A 24563-nucleotide genomic window follows, 5' to 3' on the forward strand; every position below is an offset into this window, starting at 1 on the left:
CCTCCGCCAGATGGGAGCCCTCATGTGAACGGCAACCACCGCCTCCGGTACCCTAGTCTGAACGGCAGTGTGGTGAGTGATCTTCGTGAAAGTCTCACCTTGAATAATGTGCTCTTCTCTCTCTCTCTCTCTTTTCCTCCTTCTTCTCCTTTTATTTCTTGGGGCAGGAGGCGAAGAAGTGTAGTGCTAAAAATAAAAACAGGGAGTGTGCTTTATGCAAAATCGGTCTTCCCACCTCCTATGCCAAAAACCTATGCTCAGACTGTATTCAGAAAACCATTGCAGAGGATTCCCCCAGGTTTTCTTTAGAATTAAAGGATCTAATCCAGACAGAGGTCAGAGAGTCTTTAAGAGGCTTAACCTCACTCAAAAAGAAGAAGCGAAAACTAGTTTCTTCAGAATCAGAGGAATCAGTGGAGTCCCGTTTTACGAGAGAACTGCCTTCCTCCTCTAATCACTCCTCATCGTCATCGGAGTCTTCGGATGATAATGGGGGGGGCAGACCTTGTTTTTCGGTTGATAATACTGAGAGACTAGTTAAAGCCGTCAGAGGGACTATGGGTATTACCGATACCAAAGTGCCCAGAACAGTCCAGGATGTTATGTTCGGGGGCTTAGACCAAAGGAGGAGACGCTCATTCCCGGTCAATGACAGGATTAAATCTCTGATAGAAAGGGAATGGAAGAAACCGGAGAGGAAGGGTCAGCTGCCGTCATCCTCCAAGCGGAGGTACCCCTTTGAGGATGAGGATGCGGCTAAATGGGACAAAACCCCTAAGATTGACGTGGCCATTTCAAAATCTTCAAAAAAATCCACTCTGCCCTTTGAGGATTTAGGAGCCTTAAAAGACCCGCTGGATAAAAAAGCGGAGTCCTTCCTTAAGCAAACCTGGGAGTCGTCAGCAGGGGCCCTTAAACCGGCAGTAGCAGCGACCTGCACTGCTAGATCTATGATGATCTGGCTTCAACAATTGGAAGACCAGATCAGGGGGAATGTGTCCAGGGAGAAAATTCTATCAGACCTTCCTCTTGTGCAGGGAGCGGCTGCATTCCTGGCAGATGCATCGGCAGATTCAGTTAGGCTGGCTTCCCGGTCTGCAAACCTCTCTAATGCAGCCCGTAGGGCGCTATGGCTCAAGAGCTGGCCAGGAGATGTGCAGTCAAAGTCTAAACTGTGCTCAATCCCTTGTGAGGGGGACTTCTTGTTCGGCAAAGGTCTAGATGACATCCTAGATAAAGCCGCAGACAAAAAACATGGATTTCCCACGGTGTCTGGTTCCCGATTTAACAGTTCCTTTCGGAAGAGAAAATACAGCCGCAGTAAAGCTCCCAGAGACCAAGGTAGCTGGAAAGACCGAAAGCCGTATAGCAGAGGCTTCATGTTTGGGGGTCCCTCCTCCGAGAATAAGAAAGCCCCTAAGTGACAGTTCCCCCCAGGTGGGAGGAAGATTGTCCCACTTCCTGCCTGCCTGGAAGAAAATTTCATCCAATTCTTGGATCTTAGGGATAATCAGGAGGGGGCTCACACTAGAGTTCAAGAGCAGGCCCAAGAACACTGTCAAAATATCAGCCCCCAGAGGTTTAGTGGAACAGATAGCCTTACAGCAGGAAGTTCTCTCTCTGCTCAGGAAAGGAGTTCTGGTGGAAACACCTGCACCCGAGCAAGGAAGAGGATTCTATTCGACCCTCTTCCTAATAAAGAAGCCGGACGGCTCCTTCAGGACCATTGCGAACTTAAAGAGACTGAACGACCATTTAATCTACAGGCCTTTCAAGATGGAAACAATAAAATCAGCCATAAAGATGTTATTTCCGGACTGTTTTATGTGCGTCCTCGATCTGAAGGACGCCTACTACCACGTCCCGATTTTGCCAGATCATCAACAGTTTCTAAGAGTAGCTGTACAATTCGGCAGGCACGTAAGGCATTTTCAGTTCGCAGCTCTTCCCTTTGGCATTTCCATGGCGCCGAGAGTCTTCACAAAAATCATTCTGGAGGTCACAGCGCACTTGAGGGAAAGAGATATTTTAGTCATCCCTTATCTGGACGACTTCTTAGTAGTGGGCAGATCAAGTCAACTCTGTGCTCTAGCCCTGGCGGACGTCATGGCCAGTCTAAGACGCCTAGGTTGGCTGTTAAATCTGGAGAAGTCAAGGCTGGAACCAAAGAGGGTTCAGTCTTTCCTGGGTCTCATTCTGGACTCGGAAAACCAAACCTGTCTTCTGCCAGAGGAAAAGAAACTGAAGATCAGATCCCTAACATCTCAGATTGTCAGCAATCCGACCATCACCCTGAGGAGTGCAATGTCTCTGTTGGGTACAATGACGTCTTGCATTCCGGCGGTTCAGTGGGCCCAGCACCATTCCAGATGTCTTCAACAGGAGATTCTGGCAGCGGACAGGCGGCTCAAAGGTCGCCTGAATGGGAAAATATCTCTTCCAGATGTTGTGATCAACTCCCTGGACTGGTGGACATCTCCGGTCAACCTATCTTTGGGGGTTCCTTGGACCTTCCAGGTGTCGGATACAATTACAACAGACGCAAGTGCGGAAGGTTGGGGAGCTCACCTAAGGGATCGTTCTGTACAAGGCCTCTGGTCGGACAGCGAGACAAGCCTCTCTTCCAACATGAAAGAGCTGTTGGCAGCCAGAAACGCGCTAAAAGAATTCAGTTCTGTTCTTCAGGGTCCTCACGTCAGGATAATGTCAGACAACAGATCAACAGTCGCCTACATCAATCATCAGGGGGGTACCAGGTCTCTCCCTCTGATGTTAATAGCGGATCAGATCTTCAGGTTTGCCGAGAGTCGGCTGGTTACGCTCTCGGCACTGCATATAAAAGGGGAAGAGAACATAAAGGCCGATTTCTTGAGTCGTCACATCTTGAAACAAGGAGAGTGGGAGTTGAATCCAGCCGTTTTTCAGCAGATTGTGGATCGGTGGGGACAGCCCCAGATAGATCTGTTTGCAAACAGACACAATCGGAAGACCGAAACCTTTTGCTCCCTGAATCCAAAAGAGGGGGCGTTTGCGGTGGACGCGCTGCAGATTCAGTGGGATTTCACTCTAGCTTATGCCTTTCCCCCTTTAGTACTGATCCCTACTATCCTGAGGAAGATCCGAGAGGAACGGGCGAGGGTTATATTGATCGCCCCGTTCTGGCCCAAGAGACCATGGTTCACTTGGATGAAGAGAATGTCCCAAGCAGATCCATGGGTTCTTCCGGACATCCCGGATCTCCTCAGGCAGGGCCCAGTCTGTCATCCCCAAAGAGCGGGCCTGCATTTGACGGCTTGGATTTTGAGAGGTCGCTATTGACGCAAAGGGGGTTTTCTCCAGATCTTGTTACTACCCTTCTAGCAAGTAGAAAGCCGATAACAACTAGAATCTATGGTAGAACCTGGGCTAAGTTCTTGTCTACCTCGGGTCAGTCTGCCAAAGGGAGGGTTCCTATTGAGGCCATACTAGAATTCCTCCAGAAGGGGTTAAACATGGGACTAGCCACCAGTACTCTTAAGGTACAGGTATCTGCTCTGGGGGCACTGTATAATTATGACTTGGCAGCAAATAGATGGATCATTAGATTTATTAAAGCCTGTCATAGATCCAGACCTATTCCTGTTCCAAGAATGCCTCCTTGGGACCTTAATTTAGTTCTGGAAGCATTAACCAAACCTCCCTTCGAGCCCTTAGAGAAGGTTTCAGAAAAAATCTTAACTTTAAAGACTGCGCTATTGGTGGCCCTGACATCAGCTCGTAGAGTCAGTGACTTACACGCACTATCCATTAACCATCCATTCACTCAAGTATGTATGGATAGAGTAATCTTAAGACCAGACCCGGCCTATCTTCCAAAGGTAGCCTCCAAGTTCCATAGGACGCAAGTAATCACTCTCCCTTCCTTCTATCCTAATCCTAGGGATTCTGAGGAATATAAGCTTCACACCTTAGATGTTAGGAGGGTGTTAGTCCAGTATTTGGAAGTGACAAAAGCCTGGAGAAAGAGTGACGCTTTATTTATATCCTTTCAGGGGGCTAGGAAAGGACTTAAGGTTACAAGGGGGACCATAGCTAGATGGGTCAGGGATACTATTACCTTAGCCTACTCTTCTAGCAATCTGCCGGTTCCTGAGAACCTGAAGGCCCATTCCACCAGAGCGGTAGCTGCTTCCTGGGCTGAGAAGGCGGATGTGCCCATCGACATTATATGTAAGGCGGCAACTTGGTCATCCCCTGCTACATTTTACAAACATTACTGTCTTGACCTTTCCTCTTCTACTGATCTGTCCTTTGGTAGAAAGGTGTTGCAAGCGGTGATCCCTCCCTCTGGTATTTAATCTCTATAAATCTCTCAAGTGGTGCTGTCATGGGAGAAGGGGAAAAGATCCTAGTTACTTACCGGTAACGGGATTTTACAGAGCCCATGACAGCACCCTATTAATTCCCTCCCCTTTATCACTGTGGTGTGCACTTTTTTTAAGGTGTTTAGTACATATGTTGAGGTGGTGGTTATGTATTAACCTGTCTTCGGAGGCCCTCTCATGCTCTGAAACAAAACACTGATGCGGAGGAGAGGTACCGCCTTTTTATTCAGTAGGTTCCTGTCCTTGGTGGGCGGATACCCTCTCTCAGGTGGTGCTGTCATGGGCTCTGTAAAATCCCGTTACCGGTAAGTAACTAGGATCTTTTCTGGTGTTTGCAGGTGTCCATGTGACTTTTTTTTTGTCTGTTTTGCCAGTCTAGGGGTGTTTTTATGTAAAGACTTTCTTAAAGCATTTTTAAGTAATATTTAATATCCATTAAAGTCTATGTAAAAATATCCATAAGTAAAAGTGAGCATACTGGTCTTTTTAAAATGATTGGACACCTATAGAGAGGGAGGAGATCAGAGGATAAAATTCACAGCCTTTAGATCATTTGGTGTGGGGTGGGCCCTGTAGGTAACAGCTCTGTAGCTGTTTATTTCACACATGCTGGATGAATGGAGATTGCAGGTCTCCTGGAAGAAATTCCTTTGCTAAAGGACATGGAAGGTGGGCTAACCAGCACTATTGAATGGACTTGTTACTTTGTTTTACCTTCTGCCGGACAAAGACTGTATTTACGTTTTCTGGTGATGTGGTTTATGAGTATTGCAATAAACCAGCCACATTTTAAATAGAAACGGTTCCTGTGTTTGCTTCTGTAGGAAGCTCAGTGAGTCTATCTCTATCACTATATACAGTATACTATATATATTATATAAAGCTGTAATCCGAAGTGCTATGTGTGTAAATATATTATGTTCCGAAAGACCAATGGCAACACCTGGTTCAGTGATTATAATGCCATAAAAATATAATTTCTCAGACAGATGATTCCAATATGGGTATTGTCATTCACGCTATATTTAAAAGAAATGTTGTATTCTCCCCTCTTTGAGTACTATTATCTGTGCGTGGCTGTAGTAGGTATATAATTTCTATTAATTTTTATGAAGTCCTTGAATTTGTAACCTTTATTATATCAGATCGAGTTGGATGGCAGCTGCCTACTGTGGAGGTTGATTTCCCGGAAGGTCTTGAGCGCTACAAGTATTTTGCAAAGTTTTTACTAGAAGGAAAGGTATAAAGATTTTTAGTAATTTTTACTTTATCCAATCATCATGTAAATCACATTTTTCTTTTTCTAATTTTTTTTTTTTCTTCTTTTTAGGTGATTCAAAAACTAGGATCCTACACCAGTATTTTGCTATCAAGCCCTGTAACAATGATTAAAACCTGGGCCAAGTAAGTGATTTATCTGTATGTACTTCTGCAGTGTAAGGCTATGTTCACACCCGGTGTTTTTTCAGCGTTTTTTTGTGTTTTTTTTAATATGCAAATTTTCAGCTACTTTTTACATTACCAGCAAAGTGTGAAATTTCAAAAATCTCATGCACACACACTGGTTTTTGTGTCTTCAGTATTTTGCACTTTGCATGTTTTTTTGCACAATAGAGCATGTCACTTATTTCAGCGTTTTTTCTGCATTTTTTTCTGCGTTTTTTCCCCCCCATTGAAAGTAATAGATGGTGAAAAAACACCTAGTGTGAACATGGCTACCAGGTTTTGCTGCGGTTTTAGTGAAAAAAAGCAAGTACAGCAGTATGTAAAACGCATTTATTTTTGTAATTTTACCATCTTGTCTTTGTCACCTGAGATGGCAGTTTGGATTAGAACTTTAAATTAGTGATGTGTAAAATGTAAACATTGACTGAGCTAGGTGTGAGATTGAACAATACCTGTGGCCCACGGAGGTATGAAATTGAACAATCTCTGAGCAACTCAATGGCAGACCATAGTGTGAAAATAAATAGTGTCCTACAAACTCAATGCATTGCCAATATCTCAGAAAAATTGTTCCTGAACAATTCACCTCCCCCCCCACAGTTACATTTTTAATTCTGGTTAATATGGTTTCACATATGTCTTGCATTGGTGACCTGTGTTCATGTTTCTGTGGTGGAAGCAAAGCTGAACTTTGGGATCCTGAAAAACGCACCAAAACCTGCGTTTTTGGCGCAGCTTCTTTTCTGCCAAGAGATTAGGTTTTGCTGCTGAAAAAACACCTAGTGTGAACATAGCCTTAGTGGTGTGTTATCCATTAATATTTTATCATATGTCATATACTTGTTCTATGTTAGTCATTTTTACTTAACATTTTGTATTTCTTATAGGCTTCAACCTAGAACTGAAGTTTTATTAAGAACATTAGTTTCTGCAAAGGCAGACAATCTATCCTCATTACTTGCAGCCTGGAAAAATGATCCTAAATGTAAGTTTTTATTGTTTTTCTTGCTCTTCTTTCATTTTTCAATAACTATTTTTTCTTATCCAAGATATTTTTAGTTTTTAACTAACAACTATTAACACTAATAATTGCTAAAATGGGTTCTGTAGTTCTACCCTCCCACATTATCTAACCTCAGGTGTGTTGAGACACTGCTGCAGATTGGGTGGTACGGTCGCCGGAGAATCCATCTGATACCCAGCGAGTATTGTGCACGGGTACAGTTTGAATTATTAGCACTTATGCTTCATACTTGCTATGGCATTTCTTTTGTCCTTTGCACAATGGCATCTTTAAACACCTGATGTCAGATCCGTAGGAGAGTACAGCCATTTTAAGGGGTTTGTACCAAGATGGGAAGATAGCCCCCGTCCAACCAGTCGCTGGGACCCCCATAGATCCAAATAATGATATTCCAAAGATCCCTGTATGAATGGAGCGGAGGTCGAACACGCACACCAGCACTTCACACCTTATTTAAGCTGCAGTTTTCTACATAAAATTCTGAGCACTGCTACCTGATATGTCTGTGATGTAGTTACATAGTTTATAAGGCCGAAAAAAGACAAGCGTCCATCCAGTTCAGCCTATTTCTTGTGCACTGCAGCTATTCCGCAGCGTTGATCCAGGGGAAGGCAAAAAAAAACCATGCGGTATAGGCCAATTTACTTCATTGAGGAAAAATTCACTTCCCGTTGTAATCATGTACAAATGTAATCTTTTGTCATTCTTTGCAGTTACATACATCTTCCATTGACTTAAACCGTAATGAAAAACGTACTGCGTGACGTATAATCTGGCACCCATTGGCACTGTAGTGACTTCACTATATTACAGTTTAAGAAAAATTAAATGATGTGCGTTAGGGAAATGTAGGGTATTCTTCTTGCATATGTCTGGGCATATTGAATGTATGGATCACGAGCATTCCCCCTACGTACTCTTTATGTCCAATGTATGGTTTGACCGCTCAGCCTTGCTGATCACTGCCGAGACATTCCCTACTACATGATAGATTCTGTTCCTAAGCCTTGCTGTGATAAAGCGTAGCTTTTTTTTGTGCTGCTTAGTTGCTTGGAAGGCTGTCCTACATTCATAGGTATATGAATCATTAGTAATTTGGAAGATTGCTTTGGGGGAGTGGGTTGTTGAGCTTTTAGAGGACTGAAAACTGAATAGTTTCCCAATAAGGTGCAGGTATAGCTCATGTAGAGCTTCCTTTTAGTCTGTTCATACTGTATATTTACACATTGACTCGTTTTTTTTTCAGACCTCTTACATGCGTTTTGTCAGTGGATACCAGAAGCTGCACATGCAGATGTCACCCGAGACTGGCCTCCAGTCGCTCCGTGAATCCCATCAAAGAAACATAATGAATATTGTTTCCTGAGAACCAGACTTCAGAAATTGTTGCTATCTAAAGAACAAATGAACGTCTAAAGTGCCTTGAACTGTACAGTGATAGCTGCTGACTTGTTACTGGATTGCTGATTATTTCTAATCTCGTTATCAGACAGTTTGCCCTTCCCTTGGCATGAAATACCTTTTTACAATGTAATGGAATCACATCTTTTCATGAAATAATGTTTCCCATATGTGCTTCTTATTGTAAAATATGTATATACTAAATGATATTAAAACTATTTTTTTTTTAAATCTTCCTTGGTTAAAATAATGGGGATTGTCTGTGCAGCCATGTGCTCTTCAAGGCCTCCACCAATTCCCATCTCTTTTGTTCACTATAAGAGGCCGGCTACCTGGTGTGAACAGGGAGCTGGGCATGCCCATTCTAGGAATAGATGGATGACCCCAATGAATATCCCACCAGTGTCACCCCCTGCATCTTCTTTAGACTGAAGATTTTAGGGATAGTCTTTGCAAGCTCCAAACTCCTGCAGAAAATGGCTACCCCTGGCAGCCAATGCCAGTCCAACTTTTAGTTTCTACAGAAGTGTTGGCAAGTTACAGTTGGCAGTATGTTATTTTTCTAGTGCCGAGGTTGAATCATCCTGAATGGTCCCCTCTAACCCTACACCTAACATAACATATTGCGTCATTTCTGCACGGAACGTTCTTCACATGTCTGCTTTGGATGGGGCATTAATGTGGTAGCTGAACTGAAGGATAGAAGTATCTGGGCATTGTCAGCAGTTGGACACTTGCTTGCCTCCAATACATACTGTTTCTCCTCTTCCAATTAAAGGGCATAGGTCAACACATTTTTGTCCTTGATCCCTGGTATTCAGACATGATTGGACATTCTAGATTAGGAGTAGTGGTAGTACATACAGAAGATATATTAAAAATGTCAAAGAAGACATGAATTTAAAACTCAGCAAAATGTGTGCAAATTGTTTCACATATTTTATGGTGCATGTTTCATGACAAATTTGATGCAGCTCACTAGGCATGTGTTAATCAGTTTTCTTTCTGTCCTGCCATGCCTGTTTGAGTGAGTGATATGCTGAAGTTCCTCAGGAGCGCATCCGTTGTCAGAGCTGTGGCGGCGTAGGTGATCACCTTGCCTCTCCTGCAGTGCACTGTCTGATGAGAGAGGATGTTGTGTGAAAATTACTTGATGTGAAGAAATGGCAGCAGAGAGACCCCGCAGAATCTCCACCGCTGCCACCAATGTGAAGAAATTGCAACGGAGAGACCTCGCCGAATCCTACTGCTGCCACTACTTGTGATGGATCCACACCTCGCCACCTGCCTGACGTCACTATTACGTCAGACGGATCATGTGATATTGATCTGCCCTTTGCACCAACGTGACGTTTCGCACTCACTCACATCCCTGACAGGCTGAGAGGCTCCTTCACTACCTCCAGTGAAGCAGAACCTTGTCGGGTTGGGAGAGCTGACACTAGTTTCTATTAGATATAACGGACTTATATCTGGCTAGAAACCAGCCCGGTAGCGTGTTCGTTGGACCGAGCAACGGACGTGAGAGTTTGTGGATCGAGATAAAAGAGCAGCCCAAGGTTAAATTATATATTTGATCTCTGTAAGGGCACACTAGACATTACACTATATACATAAGGGTTATACATACGTAATGGTCAGAGATGCAAACACACTAGTAGGGGTTCAAAACATATAAGCAGAACTTGAGTCAATTACCAGTCAGATGAAAGTCCTGGCTTGAGGGGGAGAGTCTGCCACATGGGAGGCTTGTGGGGCCCTCTTTATTTGTTGCAGGACTTCGCCCACAGAATATATCCTCGTGACCTCCCAGGGACAAAGACAATGGAGCCAGGGCAGCTGGGCTCTTAACCCCTCTGAGTCACTCCCACTCCTGCCTCCTGGCTGAACCAAAATCGCCACCCCTGGTCTCTCAGCTAAAAACTCCCAAAAACTAAAATGGGCTATACCTCTTTAATGGACGGTCCTAGGGAGCCGGTTCTGGTGTGCTCGGATCCAGCCGGGCCCCTGCTACGCGTGGAGATCAAGCACCGGGGCCCTAGGGGTTCCCGCAAGGCTGTGCCGTGTATCTCCCTTTCCCTACGTGCTGGACTGTGCTGAAAGCCAGGGTGACATTCCCCATTCTCTTGCATTTCCAAAAATCTATTTGGTGTATCACTGGGATGTATTGTATTCCCATAACTCGGTGTTGTTATAATATCTGACACACAGGACCGCATGGCTTGGGGGTCCACAGGGGGTCGTCCTGTGTAGCTCACAGCTGCTGTGAGGTATGTCACTCCCTGCCTCTCGGCCCCCTCCCTTGCAGGAGTGTCAAATTACACTGTACATTGAAGATCTCTATAAGCCCTGCCGAACGGGGCACAATGATTGACATGGGATTATCTTGAATATTCTTCACACTTGTCAATAAGCAGCCAGAGTACAGCACCTTGGTGCTCTGTGGCACATATCATCCAAACCCCATTTGTCAGGAACAGCACCTGACCATCTAATACATATGGAGGCCTCCTGAGACCCCTCCCATAAGTAAGGTGCAGTTTGAATACGAATGTCAGACCCTTTTGTACTCCGAGAGATCAGCTGCTGCTAGAGGCTTCTGCTCCCTCTCTCTTCTATTGGAAATGCATGAATGCTTTACTGAGTCAACCATTCATATGTATCGGGAAGTTGGCAGATAAAACTTTCAGCCAAACGAGCGTCTCACAGCTATCACATTTGTATCATCAGCTTTAGGTTCTTTTAACCTTTGGGTCGTCTAAGAATATTCCATCAATATCTGTTGATGCTGTGTGTGTCAAGGCACAGATTTGGCACTGCTTATTGGTATTACATTTACAACTCAATGCAGATGTAAGCACAGTCTGAAAGGGGTTGTCCAGTGAAAATGTGTCCTCACCGATCTGCAGGATAGGTGAAAACTTGTTTGTTGGGGGGGTGTCTGACCATTGGGAACCACACCGATTGGTAGATCGGGACTTGTATACCTAATGGGGCACTTTTATCTCCATTACAAAATGGAGCGGTGGATGGCCACTCCATTAATTTTCTATGGAGCTGCCAGAAAAAGCTGAGCACAGCGTTTAGAAGCCTCATAGGAATTGAATGGAGGAGTGTTGGATGAGCATGTCAACTGCCAATACATTCAAAGGGAAATGAAAGTTGTTTTTACCATCAAAACCCTTTAAAGGGGTTTCCACTACTCGGACAAACTATTCTTAATCCTTATGTTTCCCCCAGTAAAATAACAATACTTATACTCGCCTTTGGTGCTGGCAGTGTCGGCACTCGCTCTGCCGGGGATCACGTCACATTGTTATGTCACGTGATCCCTGGGGCCAATCAGAAGTAGCTTCACTGTACTCCTACAGGTGTAATTGACATCTGGAGAAACTGAGAGAGCAGCAGCAGCCACTCACTTCCTCCAGATGTTTTGATTTGTCCGAAGGAGGAGAGTAAAGCCAGCACTGATTGGCCGCAGGGATTGCGTGACATAACAATGTTGCCCATGGAGAGCCAGCGCTGACACCAGTGGAACCTCACCAGAGGAGAGTATAAGTGGTGTTATTTTACTGGGGGGAAACATAATGAAAGAGAAGAGGTTGACCGAGTAGTGGACATACCCTTTAATGCAAAAAGAAATTAAAGCAGAAGTCCCACCAGAAGTGTATCTGTGCTCTTAGTAATGGTATTTGTTTTGTTTTGTTTTTTTAAACATTCAAAGACATTTTCTGTATATACATGCTTGTCAAATCGTAGGCTGTAATTGTAAGTATTTGCGGTCGGACAACATGCTGACTTTGGCTGTGATACCTGTTGTGCAGCCAAAGTTCTTTAGGTGTTGCTGCTACATCCCAGTGTAATACAAGTGAATGGGGTCTCATTGCAACCCCAAAGGTACTGATTCTGGGTCAGCAGCAACAAAGTCCCCATAATTTTTTGCAACTTATTTGTTTCCGTCGTAGTACCTTCAAGGTTGCCATGTAGCCTCATTCACTTGTGCAGCAACACCTAGTGAACTTTGGCTGCTCGACGTGTTGTGCCAAAAGTTGCAGTATTGCACTAGCCTTATAGAAAGTGGGAATAGAGCACAAAAAGAAAAAAAAAAAACCCTTGGAGATGCTGGGGATTGAACCCAGGGCCTCATACATGCAAAGCATGCGCTCTACCACTGAGCTACATCCCCTTTGTATATGGAACATTGCACTGTACAATGTATAAGAGACTATGTGGAAACCAGGTTATTGTGTATGGGAGAGGACAGTGAAATTCTGGGCAGTGCAGCTAATCCTCGTTAGTATAGTGGTAAGTATCCCCGCCTGTCACGCGGGAGACCAGTGCTGAAATTTTCCTTTCTCTTGTAGAAAGTCAGTGCTGACTACAGAACATATATGTGTATGGTGTATTCTTGTACAATGGATTATTTTTTTAATGTTTTAATTTGACAGTCAGGGAGGGAGTTGTGTGGATAGAAAGATTTGGGTGTGCAGCAGTGCACCAGTGCACCATGGCCGAAATAGCTCAGTTGGGAGAGCGTTAGACTGAAGATCTAAAGGTCCCTGGTTCGATCCCGGGTTTCGGCAGTAGTTTTGCTAATTATTACACTTAACTGTAATCTCGTCAGGTTCCACATACAGTCAATAAAAAACTGCCTGTTAGGCTATGTGCCCACGATGCAGAAGTGCTCCGTATTTTTCCTGAGCGTTTCTGCATCTCCCTGGCAGAAAAAACGCATGTGGATTGTACATGCGGATTGTACATGCATTTTCCTGCCAGGGACAAGCGGATGTGAAGCGTTGTTCACATGCATTTCCACATGCGGGTTGACAAGCACTTTCCAAGCGATTTTAGCATTACTTGGAAAAGTGCTTGACAACTTGGTCACACTATATAAATCCATGCAACTGGCATGGATTTATATAGTGTGACCGTAAAGAATGTTTAAAAATAAAAAAATAAATCTATACTTACCTGCTGATGGCCCCCAGTGTCTTGCTTCACTCAGTGAGACTGCCAGCAGCAGTAGACTGAAGGAGCTGCCGAAGTCAGCGTCGTGTGACCCGTCACATGACTATGACGTCAGCGCAGGTCCTTCATTCCATCGGGAAGTGCCAGGAAGCAAGGAGGAGCGCAGCGGGGGCCGCCAGAAGGTAAGTATACATTTATTTTATGTTTTATTCTTTTTTTACAGATTTTTTAATGGTACCTGCGTGTGGATGAGACTCTCCTCTCCTCCACACCCGGGTACCATCCGCACATTAGAACGCGCCAATTACGCAAGTACAGATGCTGTCTTGCGGATTTGGCGCATCGTAATGCAAGTCAATGGCGGCGAAAGCGCAGCACTTCCGCAAAATTAATGGACATGCTGCGGATTTTTGAGCGCAGCATAAACGCTGTGGAAAAATCCGTAGCATGGGCATTGAAAGTGCGTAATTGCATTGGAGACCATGGGGGAAGATTTACCAAGCGCTTACGCTGCGGAAATTCCACAGCGTAAACGCTTGAAAAACGCATTGTGGACACACAGCCTTACACATGATTAAGTAGTTGCACCTCAATTTGATTATTCGACATCATATACAATGATTTGGGACCTCATGCAGCAGCTAATCCTCGTTAGTATAGTGGTAAGTATCCCCGCCTGTCACGCGGGAGACCGGGGTTCGATTCCCCGACGGGGAGGCAGAAAGTTTTTTTTTCCATTTATTGTTACTTCACTGCTATTATTTTTTTTTAGGACTCTCAGCTTTGATGTACGCCCCACTGCTTATATCACCGTTTACAATTTCGTTTTTTCCATTGATACAACGTAATTAACAATAGAGCTGCATTAGCTTCATTTCAGTTCTTTTTACAGAAGATTAAGAACCCAGCACAAGCCACCTCCCTCAGTTAATCCTCGTTAGTATAGTGGTAAGTATCCCCGCCTGTCACGCGGGAGACCGGGGTTCGATTCCCCGACGGGGAGGCTATATATTTTTTGCTTAATCGTAAATGGGGTATTTGTAGAATTACTCCTGTTATGGGTTGTCTAGGATAGTTACTCCTCTATTATGGGTTGTCTAGGATAGTTACTCCTCTATTATGGGGTGTTTAGGCACATTACTCCTATTCTGGTTTGTCTAGAAATATTACTCTGTTATGGGGTGTTTAGGATTATTACTATTATGGGGTGTCTAGAACTATTCCTCTTGTTTTGTTATGGGGTGTTTAGGCACATTACTCCTATTATGGGGTGTTTAGGCACATTACTCTATTATGGGGTGTTTAGGCATATTACTCCTCTATTATGGGGTGTTTAGGCATATTAGTCCTCTATTATGGGGTGTTTAGGCACATTACTCCTCTATTATGGGGTGTTTAGGCACATTACTCCTCTATTATGGGGTGTTTAGGCATATTACTCCTCTATTATGGGGTGTTTAGGCACATTACTCCTCTATTATGGGGTGTTTAGGCACATTACTCCTCTATTATGGGGTGTTTAGGCATATTACTCCTCTATTATGGGGTGTTTAGGCACATTACTCCTCTATAATGGGGTGTTTAGGCACATTACTCCTCTATTATGGGGTGTTTAGGCACATTACTCCTCTATAATGGGGTGTTTAGGCACATTACTCCTCTATTATGGGGTGTTTAGGCACATTACTCCTCTATAATGTGGTGTTTAGGCACATTACTCCTCTATTATGGGGTATTTAGGCATATTACTCCTCTATTATGGGGTGTTTAGGCATATTAGTCCTCTATTATGGGGTGTTTAGGCACATTACTCCTCTATTATGGGGTGTTTAGGCACATTACTCCTCTATTATGGGGTGTTTAGGCACATTACTCCTCTATTATGGGGTGTTTAGGCACATTACTCCTCTATTATGGGGTGTTTAGGCATATTAGTCCTCTATTATGGGGTGTTTAGGCACATTACTCCTCTATTATGGGGTGTTTAGGCACATTACTCCTCTATTATGGGGTGTTTAGGCATATTACTCCTCTATTATGGGGTGTTTAGGCATATTAGTCCTCTATTATGGGGTGTTTAGGCACATTACTCCTCTATTATGGGGTGTTTAGGCACATTACTCCTCTATTATGGGGTGTTTAGGCACATTACTCCTCTATTATGGGGTGTTTAGGAACATTACTCCTCTATTATGGGGTGTTTAGGCATATTACTCCTCTATTATGGGGTGTTTAGGCACATTAGTCCTCTATTATGGGGTGTTTAGGCACATTACTCCTCTATTATGGGGTGTTTAGGCACATTACTCCTCTATTATGGGGTGTTTAGGCATATTACTCCTCTATTATGGGGTGTTTAGGCACATTACTCCTCTATAATGGGGTGTTTAGGCACATTACTCCTTTATTATGGGGTGTTTAGGCACATTACTCCTCTATAATGGGGTGTTTAGGCACATTACTCCTCTATTATGGGGTGTTTAGGCATATTACTCCTCTATTATGGGGTGTTTAGGCATATTAGTTCTCTATTATGGGGTGTTTAGGCACATTACTCCTCTATTATGGGGTGTTTAGGCACATTACTCCTCTATTATGGGGTGTTTAGGCACATTACTCCTCTATTATGGGGTGTTTAGGCACATTACTCCTCTATTATGGGGTGTTTAGGCACATTACTCCTTTATTATGGGGTGTTTAGGCACATTACTCCTCTATTATGGGGTGTTTAGGCACATTACTCCTCTATAATGGGGTGTTTAGGCACATTACTCCTATTATGGGGTGTTTAGGCACATTACTCCTCTATTATGGGGTATTTAGGCACATTACTCCTCTATTATGGGGTGTTTAGGCACATTACTCCTCTATTATGGGGTGTTTAGGCACATTACTCCTCTATTATGGGGTGTTTAGGCACATTACTCCTCTATTATGGGGTGTTTAGGCACATTACTCCTCTATTATGCGGTGTTTAGGCACATTACTCCTCTATTATGGGGTGTTTAGGCACATTACTCCTCTATTATGGGGTGTTTAGGCACATTACTCCTCTATTATGGGGTGTTTAGGCACATTACTCCTCTATTATGGGGTGTTTAGGCACATTACTCCTCTATAATGGGGTGTTTAGGCACATTACTCCTATTATGGGGTGTCTGTTCCCAGTGATGTCTGCCTCAGGGATGTTCTGCACACTGAATACATAGGTTCTGGCGTGTGGGGTCCACGATTTTTATCACGTCTCTGTATATACTATATCCTCTAATGCCATTTCCTGGTAACTTCTTATATTACTGACGGCACAAGGAGAGATTCATCTTCGTCCTTTCTGTCAGCGACATGCTGCCATGTTGTGTGGGGAGGCGGAGCACACGTGAAGGACAGACAGCACTGCCACACGCATGTGTTCCTCCGCCAATGGCCTTCTCTTCATAGCCTTTCGTTTACATAGGACCAGTGACTGATATATTACCACACTGTACTAAACACGCCACGATAACACGCTGGCCGTACTTCGTGTTCTATATCTCTATTTGTGACGTTGCAGGCAGCGCCACAACAGGTCAAGTAGTCCTGGTCTCGAGATTCCGCGGATGGTTACCACAGTCATCTATATAAGCACCACCCTTTTGCGCTTATGCCATATAGTTCATACTTAGAAGACACGGGCGGTCTGTGCAGGCGGCAGCATTGCTGACAGTGAGTATAACGTGCTCTTTACCGTTGTGGCAGCGACCACTAGCGGGGCGGCGACTGCACTACCACGTCGCTAAACGTTTACTATGTTTTCGTTGTGTGGGACTTTGCGGCATACACTGATAAGTATCCCATGAGGGTAGCCCTCCTCCGCGGGCTTTGTAGTGGGGCACGTTTATGACGTCACAGGAGTTGATGCGTGCATGTTATAGTGAGCCGCTATGGAGCGCGGTCGGTGCTCTTTATCCGCGCGCCCGGCCGTTATTCTGGGATGCAGGCTGTTGGACACTAGGGGGCGTGGCCTGTGAAGAGTGAGCAGTTTGCGCTGTTAGAGCCAGCAGACGATATCCTTATTGCCGCCCGGTGTGAACGCACGGAGGAGTCCGACCTGAGCTATGGCGCCCGTGACTTGTGACTGGTTCCCTAGCGAGGTCTGTTTCTGACCCTACAGCAGTAATCTGTGGCCACATGTGTGATATGGATTATTGCCATCGCTGGGTCTGATAGATGAAAAGGTTCACACCATGATCGGCGCAGTGAGCCGCACTACCAGCTTATTGCACCTGTAAGGCTGCAGGCTTCCAATACGAGGCCAAACCTTCTGTGGCTTCATGATTAGTGATAGCTCATGATTATTAGAACTTCATCCTGAGCCCATTAATCACTTGTTAAGCAAACCCTCTTCTAATGCTGGGGTTTTCCACTGCTGGCGGAAGCCCTAAGCTCTCACAAGTGCCTCGTTTCTCCCTTATAAAATACGCGCTATACTCGCCTATGCTGCAGGCGCTGTTTCAGCAGTGTTGTCCCTTGGGCTTGCATGACATTGGCTGCAGGGGTCACGTGTCCCAATCAGCAGCTGCTTCACTTTCTACTTTAAACAAATCAAACATCCATAGGAAGCCAGGGCGGCCACAGCTCTGACATCCTCCAGATGTGGTATTTGTCTGAAGGAGGGGAGAGAAGCGGCTGCTGGTTGCTTGTCACAGGAGAGCTGAAACAGCATGCACAATGGAGGTGAGTACAGCTGTTATATAAAGGGGAAACGTGGTGATTGATAAGGGGTTGTCCTGACTGGTGGACAGTCACTTTAATGCCTAAAGTCCTGCAGCACATCTGACCACTAGCAGCAGAGTCAGAGCCTAGCTGCACAGTTACAGCCGGGGATATTTTTCTCTGAAGCACTTTAATGCTTCAGCAAAAGCTTAGTTTGTAGATCTGGCCAGGGTCTATAGAGTGGTGACTCCACCACAGCCTCTCTTGTCTTCTCCCTGCACTCCTCTACTTGATTGATAGGTATTTCCATTGTGTATACAAAGAGACATGTCCTTCACCTTTAACATGATGGTGGGGTGTCTGCGCTAGACTAGTTTCTTATCTCCCTTTAGTACTGGGCCTGATCTCTAAACTGTTTTCTCTGAAATTCTAAATTTTCAGAGAAAACATACTGTAGGTTCCTTAAGAGGGGGTTGTCCAAGTAATGAGAACTCCTTTGAAACACATCTTAAAAATATTTGTTATAAGTGCAGGGTAGCTACCTTCAATAACACTGGTCAACAAATTTTAACTTTTTCTGATTCCTATTTTAAAATGTTAGCCCCTTATGTATTTTGAAGCGCTGATTTCAGAAATGTAATCAGAGTACCATTTCCGTGATATTTTCATTTTACAATTATAATAAGGACTGTACATAGTGCATAATTGGCACTTATATTAAACTTTTTATTTCAGAAGTGTATTTTTGGTAGAAATGACCAATGAAATCCTAATATGGGCTCTCTTTATTATAATATACAGCACTTAAGCACTGTCCAATCATGCATTGCTTTAGTTGTGCGCTCTAAGGCATGCCCAGATACAACTGTCACACTTTGGTCTATTTCCAAGTGGAACATAGTCTACATAGCCTCAAATGAATATTCTATATGGGAATTTCTGTCATCACTACTAATCAGATATGATGAAAACGTAGCACCAACTTGGTTAATTTAAAGGGAATGTCGGTAGGATCACACCTCCTAAGCTGCCTATATGGGCATGTAGGTCATAGGGAGCTGAATGAAATGATACCTTGATATCTGATCAGATGTCTTATTCCAGAGAAATCTAGGTTTTTCTTAATATGTACATGAGGTGCTAAGACCTCTGGGCAGGACAGAGATTTTTTAAGCCATGTGCACAAGTTGAATATTTTCTCAGTAGTTTACCTCAGTATTTGTAAGTCAAAACCAGGAATGAAACAATCAGAGGAAAAGTAGAATAGAAAAATGTCACCACTTCTGTATTTTCACCCACTCCTGGTTTTCACTTAGAGTATGTGCACACCATCAGGAATGGTAGCGCTTTGAATGCAGCATGCTTGATGCTGCGTTCAATGAACACACCTGCGTGCAGCTCTTTGAACACATGCAGCTTCACTGCATCCTATCTATTGCACTGGTAGAATTTCTCTTGCGGAGACCAGCATCTCCTCAAGAGAAATTGACAAGCTGCGGTCTGTGAAGACACATCACAGGAGCACGGGATTTGTACAAATCCCATCCATTATGCTGTAATATCTGTCCGCTCCTGATTGCACGCAGCGCAAGTGTGCTTCGTCCAGTCCACAGCTTTTACTGATAGTCTGCACATACCCATACAAAGACTGAAGTAAAAAACTGAATGTGTGAACATGGCCTTAGGCATGTGCACACGATGCAGAAATTCTCGCCGAAATCTGCATGTGTTTTTCATCTCTGGCAGAAAGACGCGGGCGGAATTGACATGTGTTTTTTCTGCCAGGGAGAAGCGTTTTAGATTTTTTTACACTCTTATTTTCAAGCACTTTTCCAAGCGATTTTGAGCATCACTTGGAAAAGGGCTTGACAAGTTGGTCACACAATATAAATCCATGCAACTGGAATAATTAAAAAAAAAAAAAAAAAAAAAAAAATTACAAAGTAAATATTCATACTCTCCTTCCGCCGGCCCCCGGTGTCCTCCCGGCGACGATGCGCTCTCCTCGGCTCCCAGCGGTGATCTGCAAGGACCTTCAGTAATGTAATTTAGTCAGCTGATGGTCACGTGACATCACCTGACTGCTGACATAGATGTAGTCTTCATGTTTCTTATGTTTTACAGAAAATTTCATAAGGAGCAAAACTGTTTAATAAGTAATGAGTTGCCAAATGTCACGTTAATGTCACTCTAGCAGTGACCACTTTTGTTATATATGTGGAGATTATACCCTTAAAGCCCAGAAAAGGAGAATAACTGCAGTTGTTAAGAAGGCGTATGAGTTATATTTTGGATGCAAAATTGGTGACCAAGACAGAGCATGGGCTCCTCATATGCTGCTCCTCTTGCGCTACTAGTTTGAGGTCTTGGCTGAAGGGTGTGCGACCCTCGATGCCATTCCAATGATCTGGAGGGAGCAGAAGGACCAGATTGTTACTTCTGCATGACAAATGGATCTGTTTTTTCTTCTAAGAACAGGAGATCTAGTGAATATCCCAACCTTGCTTCTGCAAGAAGACCAGTAGCGCACAATGAAAGTCTGCCCGTTCAAAAACCACTGCCGGTGTGGAGAATAGAAGATGACAATTGATTTATTGGAGATGGAGGCTGCTGCTGCTTGAGATCTTGAACGATCAATATCAAGTGCTCCACGTTTTAATATCTCAAGCAAGACTCAACAATCTGGTCAGAGATTTGGGTTTATCAAAGTCAGGCAGAACTTATTGGATCAAGGTTGCAAGGGTAGAATTTGTTTCAGCCAGGTACTAAAAATTCTGGATTTTTGCAGTCATGAAGATTGGACCAAATATTTCAGTCAAGCTGACAGTCTCGCTTTTTGCAGTGATATTACTGGATTGTTTTCGGTCCTTGGAGTTGACCATGACCAAAGGGAATGTCGACTGTTCATTGATTCATAGGTCTTAAGTTTGAAGGCTGTCTTGCTACCCAATGGCAATGTCTACCCTTTGATACCTATTGAAGAACAGGTTGAAAGTCTTCAGGCTTGCAAGTCAATGAAGTGGAGCATGTCACTTAAAATACATTTTCCTTCATTCACACTGACTTCTCCCACCAAACCTCAGCGCTGTAAGTGATGAACATGGTGAAAGGTTTCATCAAGATGTTTCCCAGATGGAGAAACTGTACCAGGGGAGGTGAAACCCCTCAATGCTGGGTGACTATTGTTGGACTCTTGTCTGTGAACCGTTGGACAGTGATTATAAATGAAAATCAATGGCAAAACATTTCTAAACCTGATCGCTGTTGCTGACTTTTGCTGCAACGAATTTGACAATATTCAATGCATACATATAGTTGCATTTTTCTCAATCTTACGTCATAGAGCAATTCTGAAGTTAATTCTGATAAGATGACGCCGGACATCCCCGCTAATCAGTTGTTCCTGGCCGGATGTGATCAGTTGCAGAATGGCATATCTAAGTCCCTGGTATACTGCACACTTGCCCCTATTTGAATGAATAAGGTTAACCTGCAGTACCTTTCTACAACTGATCTACAGTTGACAGATCTATACTGTTACACTCTGCAAACTCTGCAAATGATCAAATCTGGCTGGTAACAACTAAACGGCAGAGTTGCAGTGTCGCACCCCCAGCAATCTGATATTGGCGAATTTTCCTATGGATAGGCCAGGAGTATAAAACTAGTAAATGCCTCTATAAGGCTGTGTGCCCACTATGTGTTTTTTTTTTTTTTTTTTTTAGCGTTTCTGCAGTGGCAATTCCGCTTCAGAAACGCTTGGTAGAAGGTCTGCCATGTTCCCCAATGATCAGCATGTGCTGTGGAAATTTCTGCTGCAGATTATCTTTGCGGAAAAAAACGCAGCACTACCAATTTTGCATAAGCGTGGCTTTTTCGCCGCCATTGACTTGCATTGGAGCACATGGATTCTGCATCACTGCAGATGCGGAATCCAAACGTTTCAATGTGCGGATGGTACCCAGGTTTGGAGAAGAGGAGACTCTCCTCTGGACCCGGGTACCATATTACCTGAAAAAAAATAAATAAAAATATATATATATATATTTGCCTTCTGATGGCCCCCGGTCTCCATAGCGATTCGTGCTGGCTTGCCAGCTACTCGCGATGGTCTGAAAAGGACCTGCCGTGATGTCATTTAGTCATGTGAAGGGTCACGCGACTGCTAACGTCAGCAGGTCCTTTAGTGTACTGCGAGCTGCCGGCAAGCCGAGACACATCGGATAAAGACTCCGGGGGCCATCGGAATGTAAGTATAGGTTTTTTTTTTTTTTTACGGTCACACTATTAATCCATGCCGGTTGCATGGATTTATATAGTGTGACCAAGTTGTCAAGCACTTTCCAAGTGATGCTAAAATCGCTTGGAAAGCGCCTGACAACCCACATGCGAAAATGCAAGTGAAGAACGCTTCACTTCCGCTTGTCCCTGGCAGGAAAAACGCATGTACAAACCACATGCATTTTTTTTTTTTCCCTGCCAGGGAGATGCAGAAACACTCCAGATCAATCTGGAGCATTTCTGCATCGTGGTCCCATAGCCTAAAGAAGCATCTGTCATCATGATTTATCACCCCAAACTGTATTTGGCTTTTTCAAATACTGCTCCAGCAATAATTTTACATGACTAGTCCATTACTGAGAAATCTGCATTTAGATGGGTCTAGAAATGAGGCTGAATGGCCACACAGCAGGGTACAGATTCTATAGAAAGCATGGACTATTCTAGTGGGGGGGGACCTAGTTTGTTACTCTGTAAATGTGCTGCAATATCGGTCACCAACTATTAAGAAAAATGGCACTGTCTTTAAAAGTTCCAGCCCCCCCCCCCCATCCTCTGATACAACTAGCTTAAAGGGGGTTGTCCGCTAGTAGGGCAAAGCCTTGTTCGCCCTGATAAAATAAAAACTTATACTCCCTTCCCGTGCCAGCGCCGTTCCAGTGGTGTTTGCACTCTCGGTCCTGGGGCTGTGATGCGGTGGAATGACATGTGATGCCCACCATCCAATCAGCGCTGGCATCTTTGTTCCCACCTTTGTATGAACTGAACATGAAGAGGAGGCCAAGGCTGCTGCTGATCCTAGAATTCCTCTTCATGTCCAGTTTGTCAGAATGCAGGGACAGGGACAGTGACACCAGTGCTGATTGGGCGTCGGGCATCATGTCACTACAGCCCCAGGACCCTGAGTGCTGGAACAAAGCCTGCACAGGAGGGGAGTATGGGTTATTTTTTTGGGTGTGAACATTTAGTTTAAGAAGGGTTTGTCCTAGTAGTGGACAACCCCTTTAAGTTTGAATAGTTGGCAGCAACTGTCTTAACCTCTAAAACTGGTTAGGATTGTCCAGACCAAATTCCTATAAACTATCCAAAAAAATCAGAATCTGCTCAATTTAAATGCCAGTGTACTTCAGTGGAGTGTTTTGTGAGATTCAAAAGGGTTCTCCAGAACTTGGACATTGATATCACCCATCCTAAGGATAGTTGATTTAGATTGCTGGAGGGCTGGCATCCCCACTGATCAGGAGGTTCCAGGTCTTGTGTGCCAGTAATGTGCAAAGCTAGGATACCACCTGTCGATGCATTGTGTAGTGGCCCTTCTTGGGTACATTGAAATCCTGTAAATGCCATTAAAGAGCTATGGGTAGGACCAATTATAACTGCATCTAAATGATGTTTTTCCCTGTATCTTAAGTGTTAATTTCACTAGGTCTAATCATTTCTAAACTTTTTGTTTTTCAGAAGATGCAGATTTTTGTGAAGACTCTTACTGGGAAGACAATCACCCTAGAAGTTGAACCAAGTGACACCATTGAGAATGTAAAGGCAAAAATCCAAGATAAAGAAGGCATACCACCTGACCAGCAAAGATTGATCTTTGCTGGAAAACAGCTAGAAGATGGGCGCACTTTATCAGACTATAATATTCAGAAGGAGTCAACTCTTCACCTTGTCTTGCGTTTGAGAGGTGGTATCTGAAGCATGAACCTCACAGAGCATTGCTATCTATCTTGGCATTCTGAATCTTGCTTTTGCTGCACTTCATTAAAGTTAATGCATTCCAAAAATCTATCGTTTGAGGGTTTTTTGTGCAGAAGTTGTCTTTCTAATGCCCTTCATTCCCAAAATATATTGTGGTCTGATGATCCTGCCTGAGGAGTCAAGTAATATGTACCAGAGTAAGCTGTTAACTGGCAAAGCTCAAAGATAGAAGGGTAGAACAGTGCAAAAAAATCCATCAATCCTTGTGGTGCTTTCACGTTGCATTCTGTGTCGCCATCAGGGCATCTGTCCGCGTTCCCCTGCAAAAACTGGGTCTGGACGTACGGGCTGTCTGGGGCCATAGACTGCAATGGTGACTGCAGAGTGAATGTTTGCTCTGCTGTGCACTTTTTTTTTTTTATAAAGTGGACACTCAGACCGTCTACATTTGCAGTTCATGACCAAATAATGGCCTTAGTCTACCGGCTATAGCAGCCTGTTATTAAAATTTAGGTTATAAAAATAAACTTTCATTCCAGTCATGCCACTTTGCATTAATTCCTGAAGAGCACCTGAACGGTTGAACTACCTGAAAGCGGTTTTGAATACCTTGAGGGGTGTGTTTTTTTTAAATGGTAGCATTTTGAGGTTTCCAATATATAGGACCCCTAAAATCACTTCAAAACTGA

The 24563-nt window shown here is 43.9% G+C and overlaps 2 protein-coding genes and 4 non-coding genes across 9 annotated transcripts in view; 5 read left to right on the forward strand and 1 right to left on the reverse strand.

The window, feature by feature from the left end:
- The window catches only part of DHX37 (DEAH-box helicase 37), a 52103-nt gene extending 43637 nt beyond the window's left edge, over positions 1–8466 (forward strand). For both annotated transcript variants that reach the window (XM_073676147.1, XM_073676148.1), the window contains exons 25-28: positions 5510–5604; positions 5695–5768; positions 6698–6795; positions 8081–8466. In XM_073676147.1, coding sequence (XP_073532248.1) covers positions 5510–5604; positions 5695–5768; positions 6698–6795; positions 8081–8163 — 350 coding nt within the window. In that variant the 3' untranslated portion in view covers positions 8164–8466. The remainder of the gene's footprint in view (positions 1–5509; positions 5605–5694; positions 5769–6697; positions 6796–8080) is intronic.
- A 3883-nt stretch (positions 8467–12349) lies between these two features.
- Positions 12350–12421, reverse strand: TRNAA-UGC (transfer RNA alanine (anticodon UGC)). The gene has a single exon. It is a non-coding gene; the product is annotated as a tRNA-Ala (tRNA).
- A 324-nt stretch (positions 12422–12745) lies between these two features.
- TRNAF-GAA (transfer RNA phenylalanine (anticodon GAA)) lies at positions 12746–12818 on the forward strand. Its single transcript has one exon. It is a non-coding gene; the product is annotated as a tRNA-Phe (tRNA).
- Positions 12819–13848: 1030 nt separating this feature from the next.
- Positions 13849–13920, forward strand: TRNAD-GUC (transfer RNA aspartic acid (anticodon GUC)). Its single transcript has one exon. It is a non-coding gene; the product is annotated as a tRNA-Asp (tRNA).
- Positions 13921–14134: 214 nt separating this feature from the next.
- On the forward strand, positions 14135–14206 carry TRNAD-GUC (transfer RNA aspartic acid (anticodon GUC)). Its single transcript has one exon. It is a non-coding gene; the product is annotated as a tRNA-Asp (tRNA).
- Positions 14207–16623: 2417 nt separating this feature from the next.
- Positions 16624–23960, forward strand: LOC141167204 (ubiquitin). 3 transcript variants are annotated; one of them, XM_073654662.1, is made up of 2 exons: positions 16624–16905; positions 23635–23960. In XM_073654662.1, the coding sequence occupies exon 2, from the start codon at positions 23638–23640 to the stop codon at positions 23869–23871; it is 234 nt and encodes a 77-aa protein (XP_073510763.1). In that variant the 5' UTR covers positions 16624–16905; positions 23635–23637; the 3' UTR covers positions 23872–23960. The 3 variants fall into 3 exon arrangements, with proteins under 3 accessions (XP_073510763.1, XP_073510751.1, XP_073510758.1); XM_073654650.1 differs by lacking the exon at positions 16624–16905 and adding an exon at positions 17101–17333; XM_073654657.1 differs by lacking the exon at positions 16624–16905 and adding an exon at positions 17764–17916.
- The last annotated feature ends 603 nt before the right edge of the window (positions 23961–24563 follow it).

This window comes from Phyllobates terribilis, unplaced genomic scaffold (assembly GCF_046119375.1).
Source record: "Phyllobates terribilis strain yellow unplaced genomic scaffold, ASM4611937v1 Scaffold_1__5_contigs__length_1240528914, whole genome shotgun sequence".
Classification (NCBI taxonomy): domain Eukaryota; kingdom Metazoa; phylum Chordata; class Amphibia; order Anura; family Dendrobatidae; genus Phyllobates; species Phyllobates terribilis.